General features: G+C 50.1%; 2 protein-coding genes across 2 annotated transcripts in view; both read left to right on the top strand.

The window, feature by feature from the left end:
• Sema4d (semaphorin 4D) overlaps window positions 1-2,744 on the top strand; it is a 31,334-nt gene extending 28,590 nt beyond the window's left edge. Inside the window, exon 15 of the mRNA XM_035442972.1 lies at window positions 531-2,744. Within this exon, the coding sequence (XP_035298863.1) occupies window positions 531-1,456 (926 nt within the window). The 3' untranslated portion in view covers window positions 1,457-2,744. The remainder of the gene's footprint in view (window positions 1-530) is intronic.
• Window positions 2,419-17,606, top strand: LOC118238512. Its single transcript, XM_035441732.1, has 5 exons — window positions 2,419-2,528; window positions 2,926-3,161; window positions 12,758-12,967; window positions 16,717-16,814; window positions 17,583-17,606. Exons 1-5 carry the CDS (start codon window positions 2,419-2,421, stop codon window positions 17,604-17,606), a joined length of 678 nt encoding a protein of 225 aa, XP_035297623.1.
• The last annotated feature ends 1,961 nt before the right edge of the window (window positions 17,607-19,567 follow it).

Here is a 19,567-nt window from a genome sequence, read left to right as displayed (position 1 = left end):
TCCTGTCCTCTTGAGGGTCCCACTGCCGATGGCTGGCCATCAGGGAATAGCTGTGACCAGAGACAGACATAGAATCTCGTGGGGATTCTACTCTGTCTTCCCAGCACATGAGGACAAATGGGCCCCAGCCCTGTGCCTGCCTGTCTTACCAGCCATGTCACAGTAAAAGACATGTAAAAAGAGGGTCCCTGGTTGCTAGCTGGTCTGCCTCAGCCGTTTGCAGACCATCTGGCAGCTGACCCTTGGTGCCACTGCAGGTGGAGGAGCTGACCAGTGCACAGCCCTCCAGCCTGCTGAGCTTTCTCCAGGGACAGGGTGAGAACGGGATTTCTCAGAGCTGTCACCGAATTCTTCATTTCTGGGGGCTGCTGTCGGGTCACCGATGTCTTTATCTTGGTCCTGAAGATTCCATCTGGCTCCAGCGGGCCACTGCTCGCGTCGTCCTGTGGGTATTGGCCTGTTTTTGAGAGCGATTGACTAATCAGACAAAGGAGTTGTTGATGCTGAGCACATTTATTTTGATGTTCCAGATAAGAGTAAAGAAAGTTCCCATGAACATTCCTTCAAGCACGGTGGCATAGCAGAACTCAAATGCTTCCAAAAGTCCAACCTGGCCCGGGTGGTGTGGAAGTTCCAGAATGGCGAGTTGAAGGCTGTGAGTCCCAAGTATGGCTTTGTGGGCAGGAAGCACCTGCTCATCTTCAACCTGTCAGAGGGAGACAGCGGTGTGTACCAGTGCCTGTCGGAAGAAAGGGTGAGGAATAAGACGGTCTCCCGGCTGCTGGCCAAGCACGTCCTGGAAGTGAAGGTGGTTTCTCGGACCCCCACATCACCTCCCTCCCAGGCTGTTCAGACAGAAGGTAGTAGGATCACTTCCAAAATGCCGGTGGCATCTACCCAGGGGTCCTCTCCCCCTACCCCTGCTCTGTGGGCAACCTCCCCCAGAGCTGCCACCCTACCTCCCAAGTCCTCCTCCACCGGCACATCCTGTGAGCCAAAGATGGTCATCAACACGGTCCCCCAGCTCCACTCAGAGAAGACGGTGTATCTCAAGTCCAGTGACAACCGCCTGCTCATGTCTCTCCTACTCTTCATCTTTGTCCTCTTCCTCTGCCTCTTTTCCTACAACTGCTACAAGGGCTTCTTGCCTGGACAATGCTTAAAATTCCGCTCAGCCCTGCTGCTTGGGAAGAAGAAGCCCAAGTCAGATTTCTCTGACCTGGAGCAGAGTGTGAAGGAGACGCTGGTGGAACCTGGGAGCTTCTCACAGCAGAATGGTGACCAGCCCAAGCCAGCCCTGGACACTGGCTATGAAACCGAGCAAGACACCATCACCAGCAAAGTGCCCACAGATCGAGAGGACTCCCAGCGGATTGATGAACTCTCTGCGAGGGACAAACCGTTTGATGTCAAGTGTGAACTGAAGTTTGCAGATTCGGATGCTGACGGGGACTGAAGCCAGTGTGTCCCAGCCCGTGTCCCACAGTCTTCGTGGAGAGTGTTGTGTTGAGCCCATTCAGTAGCCTTGTCATCGTGTGCCAGCCTCGGTCCTTTGTCTTTCTCTTGGGTTGAGTCTGTGACTTGTCCTCTTTGTCCTTTGGGAAACAAATATCTATTCCAGTCTCAAGTCCTACAGTTGCTGGAGCGCTTATTTAAGATGTACCTGAGCCCTTTGTGTCCTGGGGGAGTGACAGCCACCATTCTCGTAGCAGCCACTGAAAGATAATTTAATTCCAGATTGGAAAGGACCTTTTAGTTTAGCAGATTGGTAATGTATCACCCGCTGTCCAGATCGGCACGGGCTCTTTCATATAATTATTTTTTAGGATTTTTGCGCTGATTATGTTGATGTCTTAGGTCATTTTTTTTTAAACTACCGAAGGAGATGTTTTAATATTCATGAGAAGATGTGCATTTTCTAGATTTTTGTTATATATTGAGATAAAATATGGCTTATGTCGCTTCAGATTCTCAGGGATAGACTTATTTTTGCTAACTGCATTTTTTTCCTGCTGTTAGGAACGTAGGCCTAAAACTGTCTCGTGAACTCACTCACCCTTTTTATTTTGTTTTTTTTTTGTTGTTGTTGTTGTTTTTCTTGTTTTTTTTTTCTTTTGTCTTTTAATCTCACTCATTTTGAAGGAAGCATTGTTTTTCCACGGTTTTCTTGCTATACTTTTCTTTCTTTTTCCCACCATACATCTACAAGGCGGGTGTTGAGTGAGGGCAGGTGGCCCAGTGGCTCTGGGTGGCAGTTGAGCTGGCCCTGTGAGGGGAGGAAGGTTTACACCCTAATGGCGCTGCTGCTCCTTGGAACCTGCTGCCCTAACGGATGGCGCCTTTGTTCTCATCACTCCTCGGTTGCATCTGACATCACTGCCCTTGAACTTCCACCTTGACTGTCCACGAAAAACAGAAATGGGTTGGGTAGTGGGCTCCCGGCCCCGGACAGTGACCACAACGTCCTGTGTAGGCGGCCGCTGCTACAGCCTGACTCCTGCCAGTGTCTTTCAGGATGTTAATGGGTGGTACGAGTCTAACATTTGTTTCTCACTTACTGTGTGTGGAGCGCTCATTCCATGTAGAGAGTGATGAACTCTGGATTCCCCGTGCCGTGTAGACACCCATCTTCAGCATGACATGATCTCACCATTCGGTGTAAACATTTGTGTTTATAAGATTTACTTTGTTTTTATTTTTCTACTTGGAACTGTATATATTTGAAAAGTACCCAAATAAACCAGAGAAGCTTTATCGTTGACTGGGCCGGCCTTTCCTTAGTGGAGGCTGTGTGGGCCTCCTGTCCCTGTGTGATGGCCCTGGGTGGGGGACGGCTCTGGGTTCTTTTCTTTTCTCATCCCCATGTGTCTGTTTCTTGCTTTGCCTTCTCCAGCATGGGACTTGTTCTGATGACTTCTTCCTCAGTGCCTTCTTTTCTGTCCTCTGTCTCACAGCCTCATCTCCTAAGTCCTTCCCTCCTCCTGGCTCCTCCTCTCTATCCTGTCTGGGCCCTGACTCGTCTTCTCCCAGAAGCCCTTGGCCAGCCTTGGCCTCAGGGCCCCACAACCGTAAGCGGGTTACTTTGCTGCCACCCTTCCTGAGTGACCAGGCACAGCGGGTGCACGCGCTGGGAGCCTTCTACCTCTTCTGCCAGGCCACAGGTGAGTCGAGGGCCTCAGTGTCCATGGCTGTCCCCTTACTCTGCCCTTACTGTTCACTGCTTTTCTTGTCTTCCCTGAGGCTCAACCATCTTTGCTTTCAGCCCTGTTGATCCTGAGATGAGCTGTCTGTGGTGTGAAGCTGCTAGGCTGCAGCAGGGGTCATCCAGCTTTTTGCCATATAGATACAGGTGTTAGATCTTTTGGACCTGTAGGCTGCTACGCTGAAGAAGCGGCTCTAGGCGTGGCTTGGGCATTGTTGTGTATCAGAAAATTGGACTTATGGGACAACCAAGGGCCAGCTGCAGGCCACGGTTTGCTAACCTGGACTATGGAGGGAATTGAAGGCCAGCCTGGGCAACTTAGTGAGACCCCCGTCTCAGAATTTTTTTTTAAATAAAGATATTTATTTATTTATTTATTTATTTATTTATTTATTTATTTATTTAGTATAGTCTTCTGCCTGCATGCCAGCAGAGGGCACCAGATCTCATTTAAGGTCGTTGTGAGCCACCACGTGGTTGCTGGGAATTGAACTCAGGACCTCTGGAAGAACAGTCAATGCTCTTAACCGCTGAGCCATTGCTCCAGCCCCTGTCTCAGAATTTTAAAATAGGAACAGGGTTAGAATGGTAGAATGTGTGACTAGCATGTACAAGGCCCTAGTAGTAGCATAATTAAATAAGTACATAAATCAGGCATAAAAACCAGAAGGCCAGAGTTTCTCCCTATGCTGTAGAATACGGCACAGGGACATGCACTCTGGAAAGATGTTGGTTACCAACACCATGCTTTAGCTCAGGCGCATGCAGAGCCCCTCCCTCTCTCTGTCTGTGGGCTGTGGCCTTTGTTCAGAGGCTAGGAATGGTGCTGATTGCAAGAAAAAGCCAATCTGGTTTATCTTCAAATTGCTTTTCAATTATCAAAGCTATGGAGAACTTGAAAGTACCACTCGTGCTGTTAGCTCTAGGATCCTGGGGCCTGTGTCCTCTGCTGTGACTGCAACAGGCCATGGACAGCTGGTGGCCCCATAGAGGCTGTAGCTGACATTGAGGACAGATGTTGCTATGGACCTGAGTGGAGATGTGCGGCTGATTGTTTGCTTCTCCTATTTGAGTTGGGGTCTTATTCTATGGCTGCCCAGGCTGCCCCTGAACTCCTGAGCTCCAATAATGCCCCTGCTTCAGCCTCCCAAGTCACTGGGTCACCTAGTGTATGCCATTGCTTCCAGTGTTCCTGCTCTTGTGCGTGGTGCTGTGGACCAAGCCTTCATGTAGACAACCTGTTTGTTCTTCAGTAAGGTATTTCAAGGTTCACCATTTATTTATGTGTGTGTATGAGTGTGTGCATGAAGGGGGCCAGAAGAGGTGCCCTGGAGCCGGAGTCACATGTGAATGCTGCGGGCTGAATTTGGGGCCTCTGCAAGAGCAGCAAGTACTCTTAACTGCTGAGCTGTTTCTGTAACCCTTCAGCTGGGTATTCTAGCCTCAGGGAGCCAATAGAAAATCCCATGTCTCCAGCAGGCTTGTGTCTCGGGCAGCAGCTCTTCATGGGCACTCTCAAGGGAGCTGGAGAAGCCCAGGCTTGGGTCCATCCAAAGTGGCAAAGGACCCGGGGCCTTGTTCCTAGGAAACAGGCAGGAACTGTGGCTAAAAAGCATCACATTTGGAGATGTTTCTCAGGTACCTGTTACTATTAGCAAGGGTTTCAGTGACATGGGAGAGAGTGAATGACTGGGGCCTTTCCACAGGCATTTCAACACAGGGACTCTGAAGCAGGGAGTTGTTTACTAGAGTAGGAACAACCTAGGAAGGCTAGGTGTGAGACAGGAAGGTGGGCTTCTCCAAAGACAGAGCTGTAGGAAGCCACCAGCCCGGGCAGCAGGGCAATGAAAGTGTGTTAACCCACGTTGCCAGGCCTCTGAGCTCTGAGGCTGGATCTACCCCTGCCAGCATTACCACTGCCCTCACCGCTTCTGAGAGCTACCATAAGAGGACATAGCTCACTTTGATCAGCCTTCTCATGGGCAGACTTGAAGGAACACTAGAGACCAAGGATCGAGGAACCACAGCTGGGGACCGTGGGGACCAGAAGCGTGCTGAGTGGGAGTGGGAACTGAGAAGGGAGGAGTGTGCTCCTTTCCCAGCCCCTCGGGATGAATTGGGCATGGGCTGGGGAGATGGCTGGGTGGTTAGAGTGTTTGCTGTGAAAGCATAAGGACTGGGGATGACTCCAGAACCCATATAAATGCTGGCTAGGCACGGTGACCCACCTGTAATTCCAACCTCAGTGGAGACAGGATCCCCAGAGCATGCTGGCTGGCAAGACTAGCCAGGTAGCCTTGCTCTGGGTTTGATTGAGAGACCCTGTCTAGGAATAAGGTGGAGAAGTGAAGATGATTCCTGATAAGCTAAGCTTATACACACGTGCACTCGTACACATGCACACAATGAATGTGTGTGTGTGCGCGTGTGTGCACGTGTGTGCGAGTATATGTGTGTGCGTATGTGTGTGCATGCGTGCGTGCCTCTGTGTGTGTGTGTGTGTCTGTCTGTCTGTCTGTCTGTCTGTCTGTCTGTCTTGAGCATATGTGGAACCAACCCCCCCCCCCCCCGGCCCTCTTTTCTCCTGTCATTATTCTTTCCACAAACTGACCACATCTAGGGCCTTTGTTTTCTGTCCTGTCCTCCACTGAGGCAAGGCAGCTCTGGAAGGCATCGCAAGCTTTGGCTGGTTACGGTCAGGTGGGCTTTGGTGCTGTGAACACGCAGAGGCCTCCAGTGTCTCTGAGCAAGTGGCCAGGTTAGGTCTAGGTCTGCAGAGAGCCCTATCTGAAGCAGAGGCTCGTGTGGCTTTGAACTGAACTCCCTGCAACTTTTCTACAAGAACTGTGTATGTTCGGGTTCTGTCTGTGGTGGCTGCTGAGGAGGCAAAGGCAGCTGTCCCAGGTGAGACTGCAGTTGACTCCCCAACCTAACCACAGCCTCATCCTAGAGCCCAGAGCAGGGTGGGGCAGGTTGGGAGCCATGATCTGGGTTTTTCTCTTTCCTAAAAGCAGCTGTTTGCATATGATTGCTGTAAGTGGCTTGGGGCTGGCTGATTAAAGGCCTGACAAGCCATTTTTAGAATATGAAACTTAAAGAGAGGGTGCACAGGGAATTTCAGGTCCTTGGCTTATGTCCTGGTGCCCACACTGGCTCTGCTAGTGACCCCGAGCTATCTTGGGGAGCCTCTCCTCTCCAGAGAGGGTTGACCAGAGGTCAGATAGATAGGCTTGCACTCAGGACTAGTCTGCCCACCCCTGCTCCCACCTAGAGCCTCCATGTCATCTGGGTTGGATGAGTGTTACCCAGGGTCTGAGAGGCATTGAAACAAGCCCTGCTGAAGGAAGTGAGATGGCCAGGGGAGGTAGCATCAGGAGGCACCAGAGCTGCCCCAAGCATGGAAAGTCAAGCTGCCCACAGTCTAGAGCTGGCAGGACCTCCATTTTAGTGCCAGGAGAGGCAGCAGGACCTGGCACAGCCTTCCTCAAGCCTATGTATGTGAGACCAGCACAGCACTGAGGTCTGTGTGCATACCCAGCCAGCTGCCATAGGTTGGCACACACACACCATATACCACATCACGTACACTTCATACACACACCACACCACACATCCCACACACACCAGTCACTACACACAGACACATACTACACCACACCACACACCCCACTACACACACACCACACTACACACATAGACACACACTACACACACCACACCCCCCCACGCACACACCACACTACACACATAGACACACACTACACCACACCACACACCCTCACCCACACACCACACTACACACATAGACACACACTACACACATAGACACACACTATATCACACCATGCACACCATACACACCACATGCACCACACACATTCCCAGCACCGCAATACCACACCCCATCTGCTTCACCACATTACACGCATCCCACATAAACCACACCACAGCACATCACACGTGACATAACACGCATCCCACTCAAGCCACACCACCTATACTACACCATACATACCGTACACATACCTCACCCCACACAACATACTCCACAGACGTGCACATGCTCACTCAGTCCATAAACACCACATACATCACACAAATACCATATACAGCGCACAGCACACATACCACACACACACACACACACACACACACACACACACACACACACACCACATAGCACACAGCAACATAAAATACTAATATCACAAATCACACACGCCATAAAGCACCAGCCAACACCATGTGCATGTCCCTACACTAGCCACTACAGACACAAACAGCATACCTACCACACACACAGCACATGCCTGGGCCCACCCTGATAACCTAAGACACTAACTTCAGCTCCTTTACTAATGGTACAAGCAAATTGCTTTTACCAAGCAAGGCCCCAGGCTGAGCACCTGCATGTCTGGGGTCCCTTCAGCTGGCCCGTTAGCTGTGCTGGAGCTTTGGTATGGGTTTGGGGCCCCGGAGACTGTGAAAACTTCTTCTCTGGGTCTCCTGGGGTCTGGGCAGCTGCAAACTCTGGGCTTACAGGGGCTCTTTGGGCTCCTCTCTGTCCCTTCCCTGTCCATCAGTGCTGAAGAGTACTAATGGACCTCTGGGAGCTGGAGGAGATAGAGTGTCTTAAAGTGATCTCCTCCAATCCAGTATCCATGACCTTTTGAGAGCATCCTCAGCCATTGGACCTCTTCCTGGTTCTGGTCCTTCAGGGGTGGTTTTGGTAAAGATCACATGACCCTTACCCTGAGACTCAGGGCTGGGTGCCTAGTAATACTTGCTGGGGGATGCTCAGGGTCCAGGCTGCCTGCTGCTTCAGTGCACTAATTCATCCTAAAGGCAGATGATAGAAGCTGAGAGCACCATTCATGGCTTTGAGCAGTAGGCTTTGGTCCCCTAGGGTCCAGAACCCAGCATACTCATTACAGGGGTGTGTTTCAGGACCATAGTCCTAAGAAACCATTGTTGGTGGCTAAATTGTCACCTCTCCAGATCACCAGGTGTAGTCCTGACCACCTACATGATGAGGTGTCTGGGGACAATGACTCAGGACCAGGGAGAGAGGCTGACACACTTCCTTCCAACTTGAGCTTAAGCCTCCCTCACAGGTAACAAACATGCTTGTACTTGATCTCAATTCCAGGCTAGCAAGAGCCAAACAAGGTGCCATCTGAACTTGCAGTATGCGCTGCTCAGAGCAGTCTGTCCTAATGGGATATGGCTGCTGGGGGAACTCATGAAATCTGAGGCTGTAGTGTGAGAGAAGTTACGCTTAAAGCCCCACACTGCTAATCTGTCCTGGGTGAAATGGGATGGATACTGACCCAGGGGGACTCTGGAGCAGAGGGAAGCTTTGAAAGAGCCTTTGTGGCTGGAGTACATACAGGCTTTCGGGGAGTTGACAGTCCATGGGGACAGGTGGGTCAATGAGGTCTCTATCAGAATCCCTCCCAGCCAGGAGGCCAAGTAGCCACCGAGTTGATGCCAGAAGAGCCCACGTATGTATGTCCAAGTTGGTGTTATGACAAATACCAGGGGAGGTGGTTTCATTATGGTTCACAGAATGTGTCCATGAGGAAGGCGTGGTGGCAGGAGCCTGAGGCAGCTGGTCACCCCAAATCTGTAGTCAGGACGCAGTGATAAATGCCAGCCAATGCTCAGTTTGTGCTCTCAGTATCTCCCTCTCCCTCTCCCTTCCACCTTCACCTACCCTCCAGGGTATCACTGTGTGGCCATGGCTGACCTGGAACTCACTGTAGATCATGCTGGCCTCCAACACACAGAAATCTACCTGTCTCTGCCTCCTGAGTGCTGGGTTTAAAGGCGTGCACCACCACGCCCAGGTTTTCTCTTTTTAATTCTTTGTAGGACTCCAATCTAGATGAAATCCTCACAGGCATGCCTAGAGGCCTGTCTCCTAGGTGATTTTAGACCCACAAAAACGTATTTGGGGCAGGTAGCCCAAGGCAGAAACAGCTCTTATCTTCAGCAACCCCCCTAGCCAGGACAAGAGTAAAAGAACTGTGTGAGCCACGAGATGGTGTCACACACCTTTTATCCCAGCGCTTGGGAGGTAGGGGCAGGTGGATCTCTGTGAGTGCTAGGCCAGCCTGTCCTTAGAGCTATTTCCAGGTCAGCCAAAGCTACACCAAGAAACCTTTCTTGAAAATCAAAAACTGTGAGCCCTGTATATGGGATGTGTCTGGGCAACCTGTGACACACAGGTTCAGTTTTGGGACCATCACCCAGTGCCAGATGGCACAGCACTGATGGGGTTGTGCTGCCTGCTGGTTTTAACACTCCTTCTCTCTCTCTAATTTCTGCATTCAGAAGGAATTGGATAGTTAAAGAACGAACAGAGTAAGTAACACTTCACCATCTTTCATGTCTGACAGTTATGCCATATTTAAGTTTATAGGTGCTTAAGTCAATCCTCGTGGTGTGGGATTTGCGGCCAGTACTGAGGAGCTTTGCAGTTGGAGGTTCCTGTTCATGGGGTTTGGGGATTATCTCCAACTCAGGCTACCTGGATTCTCTGCCAGACGGTTTGGTCATGAGATCCTCCTGTGTCCTCTGTGCTCACATTGGGGCAGAACTGGTGGATGTGGGAAGGCAGGACTCTAAACACACACACACACACACACACACACACACACACACACACACACACACACACACACACAATGTCTCTTGGTCACACACATACACACACACAGTGTCTCTTGGTCATCCCTTGGCCATAACACCACAAGAATTAGTTCTTCAAGTTGGATTTTAGATTGATGCCCACCTGCACAGGAATGGCTAATACAACATGGTTTCATGAAAGGCATTGAGTAGCTCTGTAGAAAGAGGCCCTTGGTCCTAAGATCTGCAGGTGTACACCCAGATTCTACCAGCTGTGGATGCAGGTCCACAGAGTTGCACCTGTCCTGGACACATACAGGTTCTGCCATGCTATTGTTCCCTAAACAAACTGTGTCACACCTATGTAAGTAGTGTCTGCATAGTGATAGGCACTACAGGAAATCTAGAAATGATACAGTCTTCAAGAGGAGATATGTGTAGGTCTTCTGCAAGCATGTTTTTTGAAGTTCTCAGGGATCGGGAACTAATGCCTTGCAGATACTAAGGGATGACTCTGTCTGTGCTTCCCAGTTGATGGACATTACATGTGTGCAGATGTGTGTGAATGTGCATATAAACATTTATATATACCTGTATGTAAATATACCTGTCTGTGGCTACAACTCAAAACACTTGAGTGGAAGACAAATCATAGAATTTATTTTTAAAGACCACAGGGCTTGTCCACTAGTCTGCAGCCAGATGGATAGCCACAAATGCTTCTGGAACACCTTTGGAATGTCCCTTAGAGACTGTGGTACATTCCTGGTTTTTGTCTGTTTGCTTTTTAATTATCTATATCTGTCTATTTATCTATCTATCTATCATCCATCCATCCATCCATCCATCCATCCATCCATCCATCCGTTTGAGACAGAGCCTCAGTATGTAGTCAGGGTAGCCTGGAACTTATGGTTAGTCCTCTGTCTCTGCCTTCTGAGTACTGGGATTACAGATGTGTGTCACCCAGGTCAATTCTGTTTTAGATAGTGGCTTTTAAAATTATAAAAGTAACATTTATTTATAAGCTCTTGGAAAATGTATTTTAAAAGTTCAAGGGGCTGGAGAGATGGATCAGCGATTAGGAGCACTTGTTCTGGGAAAGGACATGGATATGATTTCCAGGACCCACACAACACAGGGGTAACTGATGAAGGAACCAGATATAGGTGACTGGATGCCAAGGTTGGTAAAGGGAGGAGAATCCATGCCCAAAGTAATAAACTAAAAATCTCTTCAAAAGTCCAGTCTGTGGGGCTGGGTCATGTATGAAGCCAGAGATTAGAGCCTCAACACTCCGTATCAGCCGTGTTCAGGGGTGCATGCCTATAACCCCAGCACTTGGGGGAGGGGTGAAGGCAGAGGATCGCAAGCTCCAGGGCATCCCTGGTTACATAAAGTTCAAGGCCAGCTTGGGCTACACAGATCCTGTCTCAAAAAGAAAAACATTGTATCCCACCTGTTTCCTGTGACCAAGTACTAAACTCCCTGCCTAGCGCCTCAGCACAACTACAGCAGGGAGGCTGAAGGAAGTGTAGGTATTGTCAAGGACCAGGATCCCCAGCAAGAAGTGCCCTCGTTCCTGCTGGTGGAGTGCTTAGCCCAGGCCAGGCACACCTTCCTATGGTGTGTGTGTGTGTGTGTGTGTGTGTGTGTGTGTGTGTGTGTGTGTAGATAAGAAAGTGGCCTGGCCTGGCTGAAGGGTCCTTGCCTGCCCTGCTCAGCATGGAGCAACATAAACCCAGCAACAGTAGCAGACACAACTGCAGCATCACGAGGCTGGTTTAAATCATCAGGCCATCTTCAGCCAAGTCCAGAGCAGGACCAGGGAGTGAACCATGTCTGATTGTAGCTGCCTTGTCTTGCCTTTCCTTCATGGTGGATGGAGTGGAACCTGTCCTGGCAGGGCCCAAAGCTCTTCTCAAGGATGAAGTCTGAGACCCAGACTATATATACACCCATAAGTCAGCACTAACAGGTGATCTGTTACCATCCCAACTGTTTTGGCCTTGGGGCCAGAGCTCAACTCCTGCTCATGATTCCCCAGTCATGACAACCCCCAGGTACCCTTAAGAAATTCATGAGGCTGGTCTAGCTTCTGCCTGCTTGGGCGTCTTCTGTTTGGGGTCACAAAGCCTCTCCCCCTCAGCACTATTCTGGATGTCCCTGACTTGCCCATTTTCCAGAACCCTGTCAGTCAGATATGTTGAAGCCATCCCATGTGGCAAGAATGGGTTAGTTAGTGTGGTGGAAATAGGTAGCCTTAGTCTTGATTTTTTTTTTTTTTCTTTTTGAGACAAGTTCTCACTATGTAACCAGGCTGGCCTTGAACTCACAGAATCTGTCTTTGCCTCCTGAGTGCTGGGATTGAATATGTGTGCCACCACACTCACAGATGGGCTTGCCACATGGTCCTAGATGGCTAGAAACTCACTGTGTAAACCAGGCTGGCCTCAGACTTCTGTGGCTCCTCCTGCAGTTAGTTGACTCCCCAGTGCTACAATCGCAGGTGCACACCACGCTCGGCTAGTCGTTCAGTAACAAGTATAAAAAACGCAAAGAACCAAGCTTGGTGAGGTGATGCACCTGGAAGGTGGAGCCAGGTCTATCAGGAGTTCAAGGTCATGTGGAATTCGGGTTCAGACACCTGCAGAGCAGGTACCACACCTCCATTCACAGGCCATGCAAATGTGCTCTGAATCAAGGCGCTTGATGTCAGAACAGGAAGCCCACAGGAAGCCACAGGAAGCTAAAAGCAGGTGTGGAACTTGGTGGCTCCGCTCCTCCAGGAGCGACTGGTACAGAGCCGGAAACTCTCCCGAGTCGCTCTCAGTCCCTATGGGGCCAGGATGGCCTGGGATTCATTTGGGCAGCTCCCTTGAATCTTGCATGGAGATGTGAAGAGAGGCCGCGTGTCCACAGGTCCAGCAGACGTCCGCTTCATCTGGGAGAAGAACAGACATGCCCTGGAGATGTGTGTACCCGTGCAAACCCACATGCTGCCTGATGGCACGGCCCATGCGCTCAGCTGGCTTCGGGATACCATCCAAGAAACCACCGAGTACAGCTGCTCTGTCCTCTCCTCAGCAGGGAACCAGACCTCAAAGGTTCAAATGACTGTGATGAGACATGGTAAGTTCAGGCCACTCTGGCTGCAACACTTCTAGGGACTGGCTGTCACCATTTAGCCTGTCTAACGACACTCCTGTGTAGCTTCAGTTTGAGGATGAATCTATTTGCTGGGGAAGATGAAGACTTAGCTTTTCACTGCTTTATGGTGAACTGATACACACATGCACAAGCACTATAAACATGCCCCACATGTGTGCATACGCCCTATGCATGTATGCCTGCACATACATGCGTACATACCAGGCGCAACTGCACATGCCACACACGATCACACAACACACACACACATATACTTCCTGTCTCCCACTTTCCCCTAACAGAAGTTGAATTCATGTCACTAAGACAGCAGAACCTGGGAAGATAAGGCTATTGATAAAGTACTTGCCATGTAAACTTAAGGACCCGGGTTTGACCCCAGGGCCCAAGTAAAAAACGGCTAAATGGGTAAAAAGTGCTTATTGGATGACCTACTTTGATCTGTCTCCAAGTTGTTCTGACTTCTACACACAGGTGAACATGTGTGTGCTCTCTCTCTAACAGAAGAGTATAATAGTAAAAAGTCTGGGTGTGATGGTATGCATTTGTAATTCCATTGCTGGGGAGGCAGAGGCAGGCAGATTCCCAGGGCTCACTGGCCTACCAGCCTAGTCAAGTCACTAAGCTCCAAGACCCAGTGAGCCTGGGGTGGATCTCTCTCTCTCTCTCTCTCTCTCTCTCTCTCTCTCTCTCTCTCTCTCTCTCTCACACACACACACACACACACACACACACACACACACACACACACACACAGCCCCTCTTTCCTGTGCCATTTCTCATGTGTCCTACCTCTGCTAATTTCCAGTTGCAGACACTTAGTTACCATAAACTCAACACCAGGCGTTCATTTGAGCATTCAACACAGTGGCTTGTTCCTAACCTAGAACTTTCCATCATCTGCTTCTCAGAGGAGCCAAGGTGTCACTTTGGAATGGCTTTTTGAGACAATCCCTCACTTTGCAGCCCCAGCAAACTTTGCTGTGATCCTCCTGCCTCAGCTTCCTGAGTACTGGGATTACAGCTTTGTACCTCACCTGGTTTGGGATCTTTTGTCAGAGGCCAGAGTTCTGTCTTCATGTTGGGTCAAGGGTCTGATTTCCCTGTGTTCTTTTATTGAGCCACTGGGTTTTATGGGGTGTCTTGTGGCAAACCTCATAAAACAGGCATGAAAGCAAACATTTTGAAAGCTTGACCCCTGTGTGCTAGTTTAGTTGGGTACCCAGACAGTCCAGACACACCACTCTGGCATCTGAGGTCACTGATGACGCTGGGCACTCCACCAGTGCCTTCTCCCCACTTTTCTGAGACAGTCTCACTAGGTATCTGTCATCTAAGACCTTTTTCATTTTCCCTCAAGCAGTAACATAACAATTCAAGATTGCCTGGTTGTTCCACGCTTTTCTAGGGCCCATTAGATAGGAAGTGTGTCCCCCCCACCCCCCCGCCCAGTTCTGGGGCATTTTCTTGACTATGTTCACTATTTTCCATCTACTGTTCATTTTTCCCAGAGGTGAGAGCTGGACCACTTCCCTAAGGAGCTACCTTGTTTTTTCCTGTTATCTCTTATCTTTTCCACTTCCTCATACATTTTCTCAACTTGGCCTTCTAGACCTTAGTGGGGTATTGGGTCTTTTAGAAATGAAGTTTTGGTCTTATTGCATTCTGCTGGTTCACACTGGCATTCCTCTCTGCCTTAGACAATATGGATAGGCCACATTCTCCCCAATTTTCTTCTCTCCCAAGTTGCGTTTTTCAAAGCGTGTGATCTGACCAAGTGGCATCTGCATGTCTTGGGGCTTGCCAGGAAGCCAATGTCAGAACTGTTGGGTGAAGAGTTCAGAAGTCCCCTGTAGGTGACACTGTGCATGGTGGTGAGGAAACAGGTTGGGGCACAGCTCTCCTTCCATTGAGCATGCTACAATCCCTGCCTTCCCCTGGCTCTTACAGAATATAAGTTCTGTCTCAGCAGAGATGGGACTCAGCATCACAACCCAGCAGAAGCCCAGACCTAGAACAGACAACAGGGCACAGCGAGGCTTAGTTCGGTTGGGGATCTAGAGACTTAACTGGGGAAAGGCGGCAGGGCTTCCTCCTTCAGTATTCAATGTCCACTGAATCTGCTTGCTATGTACCCTGGTTGTGCAGTCTTTTAAGCCATATGCCCGCACCTTAGCGTGCCGCCCCTCCCACATCCAGATGACACAGCATTGACTGTGCCACAGACCTTGCTGTGAGGTTGTCTTGGCATGGCAGCTGTGTCTCACAGCTTTCCATTTTCCAGGTCCCCTGCAGCTTCCTTTATTACTCTCTTCATGGTTTTACACGCGTTAACATAAAATGTTCCTCTGATGTGCGTGCTTCAGGGGGTTCTAGAGAAAACCCCAATAATTCGCTGTCCACATCTAAGCAATGGCCCGATGCTTGGCTATCTGGATGAACCAGAATCAGCAGAAGCGACCCGTGACTTTCAAATTCTCACCAGGAGGTAGGGCAGCACTAGCAAGCAGCTAGTCACCAGAGAGGCACCAGGCAGTAATTTACAAGGATGAAGAAATAACTGATGCTGACACAGAAGCCCACAAAGGCCAATGATTTGCCCAAGGTGAGCAGCTAATGAAGAACAGGATGGTAGTGCCACACCTAAGCTATTCTAAACACACACACACACACACACACACACACACACACACACACCAAGTACAGGATATAATCATGCTAGTTCAGTATTAATCTATGCCACCCAAAGTGTTTCCAGGTCCAGCAAAGCTGCAGCAGGGTGAAGTGATTCTTTGTTAGTTGGAGGGAGGTGCATCGCTCACCTGTGCTATGAGAATCAGCCTACAGGGCCCCCAAGGATCAAAGGGAAGAACTAGCTCCCTCTCCCCCTGTGGCCAGCAGGTCTGGGCTTCAAAGTTAGGAACTCCCACGACATTCTGAATGACCACTGGGGCATTAGTTGTTCTTCACGCTGGATGGGCTCATGTTCCTGAGATGATTTCTGACATTGGTGGCATAAGCAACAGTTCAAGGGACATGATGGACCTCACTCTTATGTGCTGTTGGCTTTGTTTTCAGAACAAAGCACAATTAGGGGACCATGGAGAGTGAGGGGTAAGGGAAATCTCCTCCAATCCCTGAAGCCATGTTGGCTTCCCAGGATTCTACCAATTCTGGTGAGAGCTAAGCTGAGTTTTGAGCTTCGCATCTGCTCTTACTGAAAGGGTCTATAGGCTTATCTGCAATCTGGGGGGGGGGGGAGCTGTCTCTGTCACTCAGGAAATGACCAGGTCCACTGGAACCCTGGAGACACAGGTCCCAGCTGTGGCTGGGAGAAAGGGGGTGAATGGAGACATGGACTATGAGGTGAGGCAGCGCACACTTGGAATCCCAGAACTAGAAATGCTGAATCAGGAGGATTCCAGTTTAGATCCAGCCTGGGCTACAGAGTGAATTCAAGGCCAACTAGGTCGAAAAAGCAAAACTGTCTCAAAAAACAAACCATTAGTGACATGCAAAACCCACTGGCTCCCTCGAGCTCTGCTGTGGCCCACTCAGGCCAGTGAGGGGATTCCCAGTGGGACAGATCACTAGGGCAGATCAGAACTGGGACTCAGCCACCCCTCAGCCGATGGCATGGTCCTGATGGACAGTGTGCACCTATAGCACTCCAGAGGTTGTCGGCTGTGACCTTGACACTGCTTATCTTCCAGAGGCTTTCCAGCAGGAGAAGTGGAGCCAGGAGCTCGCTGCATGGCGTGCTGTGGCTGGGGAGCATGACCGACTGATGCAGGGCTGGAGGAAGGCATGGGTATGTACCGGGTTACCAGGGGGCCTTTACAGGGGACCCCGACTTTGCCAGGGGGCCCCTCTGGCTTCCTCAGCCTTTAGAGCAGGTCTGCTTCTCTGTTGCCCCGGGGGATTCTGGGCTGTCACTGAGACTAGCAGAATCCAGGTGGCAGAGGAGACTGAGAGAGGTTTGTGGGTCATGCACAGGCTCATAGCTCTCCAGGGCCCAGGGCTGCCCCAGCCCCTGGACAGGGCTCCTGGAACACACTGCTTTCATGAGAGCAGATTAGCTGCTGCTGTGGGACTTGGAAAGAGGGTGCCCTGGCACAGCCCCGGTGGGACTTGAGTTACTACCTACAAGCCTGCAGAAGTGAAGGCACCCCAGGCATGGTGCCCTCACGTAGGCTCAAGTCACTGTGAGGCACTTTGGCAGGATTTACCTTGGGATGAGCTACCACACACAAATGAAGAGCTCTGTCCTCTGGGAGGCCTAAGTATGTGTGAGATGACTGCCAGGTTGTCAACAGTGTTGTCAGTCCTTTCTCACCAGAGCCTATGCAGGTCTCCCATAAGGTCCTCTATGACCCTAGGGGATGCTGCTCAACTCAGCCATGCTACAACAGCCCCTTCCTGAAGGCACCTGTCTGGTGCACACAGGCCTCCGAGTACTTAGGGAAACCACCTGGGCACTCCCATCCTTAAACCCTGGGTTGGTGGGCTCTGCCCCACAGCAAGAAGGGGCCTATTTAGGTCACAAACTCAACCTTGCTTTTTTTTTTTTTTTTTTTAGGAAAGCTGCAAGGATACCTTCTAGCCACCTGAGGCAGTTCTCAACAGATCCCAACTGACCTTGTTGACACCAGCTGCAGACATAGCTGATGAAGGCACCAGCACCTATGGCACCAAGCTGTTTTGGTCTTGGTTGGCTCCACACACAGCTACTGGCCATTGCCTGAGTGGCCCCTCCTAGAGGCTGGGAACTTCTAGGCCAGAACCCCAGTAGTGGGCATGAGAGAGATCAGGGCCCTTTTACTTTAGCTGCTTATGTAACAGAAGGGTCAGCTGACTGGCAGGAACAGGTAGTTTAGGAGGCTCTGCAACCAAGCGGTTGATAGAGAAGTGTGTGACAGCTAACCTGATGGCAGCCACCCAGCATCATCCCCAGGACGTCACTGCACACTAGGGGCAGCACGGCTAATCTCCACTCCCGTTTTGTGGCTCTACGTCAAACCTGCTGATGTGGCCACCTAGTAAACAGGCCACTGATTTTTTTGTTCCAGGGTCCACCCTAGGACAGGAGAGCTGAGACTTCATGTGAGAATATTTTGCCTTAAACCCTGAGTGAGGATGAGGAAGTTGCTCTTTGCTAATCTCAGAACACAAGGCTGTTTTCCAAAGCACAGTGGTTCCCACCCATGTTTACCCTGTCAGTGCTCCGCTTCTGAGGTAGAAAAGCCAAACAAGTCAATTATGCAAACCTTCTGGTGCCGTATTAAACTGTTTTGCCAGTGCTGAGTAAACGTGTCTTGTAGGTGCTTCCAAGTTTTTATATTACAGTCTTTGAAGCTTGTGGGTGTGTGTGACCTGGGGAGGTGTGGCCCAAGAGAAACTCAGCCTTTAATCTTGGTAGTCATGTCTCTTCTTGTCAATCATAAAACCTACAACTCTGGTCAAAACAAAGCCACACCCCTCCATGATCCCTGGAGACACTGGCTTGCTCAGCCTACTCAATGTCCCTTCTTTCTGGAATAAGTGAGTCAGGTAACCTTCCAGGTGTGTGGGTAGCTGGTCCTCCTCAGTCCAGTGTGAAAAGGGATCCTGAGGCCAATTCTAGGCAGAGGCACTCTGGTGGTCATGTGTATTGTCCCGTTCGTTCTCCAGACACTGCCTAGCACCTACTCACTCATCTGGCCATTGCACACTAACCACATACCTTGCAGCCCCATCATACCTTTGCAAAGGAGTTCTTTATGAATTACTTTCACGGGTTATATTTGAAGTGTGGCTTCAGCCATGATAACCTGCCCAGTCCCTTGCCTTGTTGCTTCCTTTGTCTTCCCTGAAGTCGGGATTTGTCAGGACCTGCCTGTGCCCCAGAATAACCATACACTTGAGGTTGTGGTGGATGTTCTGCTTGGGAGTGTACTTATAAAGATTCCCTGTTCAGCCGGGTGGTGATGGCACACGCCTTTAATTCCAGCACTGGGGAGGCAAAGGCAGGAAGATTTCTTGTCGAAGCTAGCCTGGTCTACAGAGCAGCCAGGGCTCCACAGAGAAGCCCTGTCTTGAAAAACCAACCAACCACAGAAAAAAAAGTCTCTGTTTAGCTCCAAGAGTGGGCACTTGACCTGCACTTGTGTTCAGTGTGGTGTTCATTCCTGTGACTCTAGTACCATGGGCACCTTTGGCACAGTGGAGGCCGTGGAAGACTAGCAGACTTCATCTAAAGCACTGGCTCCAGCAGGAGTCCTCTACGGCTAACAAAGTGAGGACACAACCATGGCACCTGGTGAGGTCAAACGTGAGGACTTTTAAAAGTAGACTGAGAAGTTAAAGTTAGAACCCTGCTCATGGGCTCTGCGTGGGCCAGGAGCCTAGGCTGGCAAATATATACTGCGGGCAAGGCAACCTCGGGTAGAAGGCCCTCAGAGCAGGAAACACTGCAGATAATTTTTTGTCTTATCAAATTTCAGAAGTCTACCTGCTGTGTGTAGCTGACAGGGTACTTTACAAAATCCCCACAATCTAATTTCAAAGCTTTCCCCTCAAATAACA

This window comes from Cricetulus griseus, chromosome 3 (genome assembly GCF_003668045.3).
Source record: "Cricetulus griseus strain 17A/GY chromosome 3, alternate assembly CriGri-PICRH-1.0, whole genome shotgun sequence".
In the NCBI taxonomy this organism is placed as follows: domain Eukaryota; kingdom Metazoa; phylum Chordata; class Mammalia; order Rodentia; family Cricetidae; genus Cricetulus; species Cricetulus griseus.
Note: the sequence above shows the minus strand (reverse complement) of the source record. Positions and strands in the feature narration are given on the sequence as shown.

Coding starts and splice junctions, on each gene's coding strand:
- LOC118238512 (XM_035441732.1), top strand. CDS start 2,419: ATGGGTTGGGTAGTGGGCTCCCGGCCCCGGACAGTGACCACAACGTCC. Junction 3,162..12,757: donor CCTCTTCTGCCAGGCCACAG/GTGAGTCGAGGG, acceptor GCGTGTCCACAG/GTCCAGCAGACGTCCGCTTC. Junction 16,815..17,582: donor AGGGCTGGAGGAAGGCATGG/GTATGTACCGGG, acceptor TTTTTTTTTTAG/GAAAGCTGCAAGGATACCTT.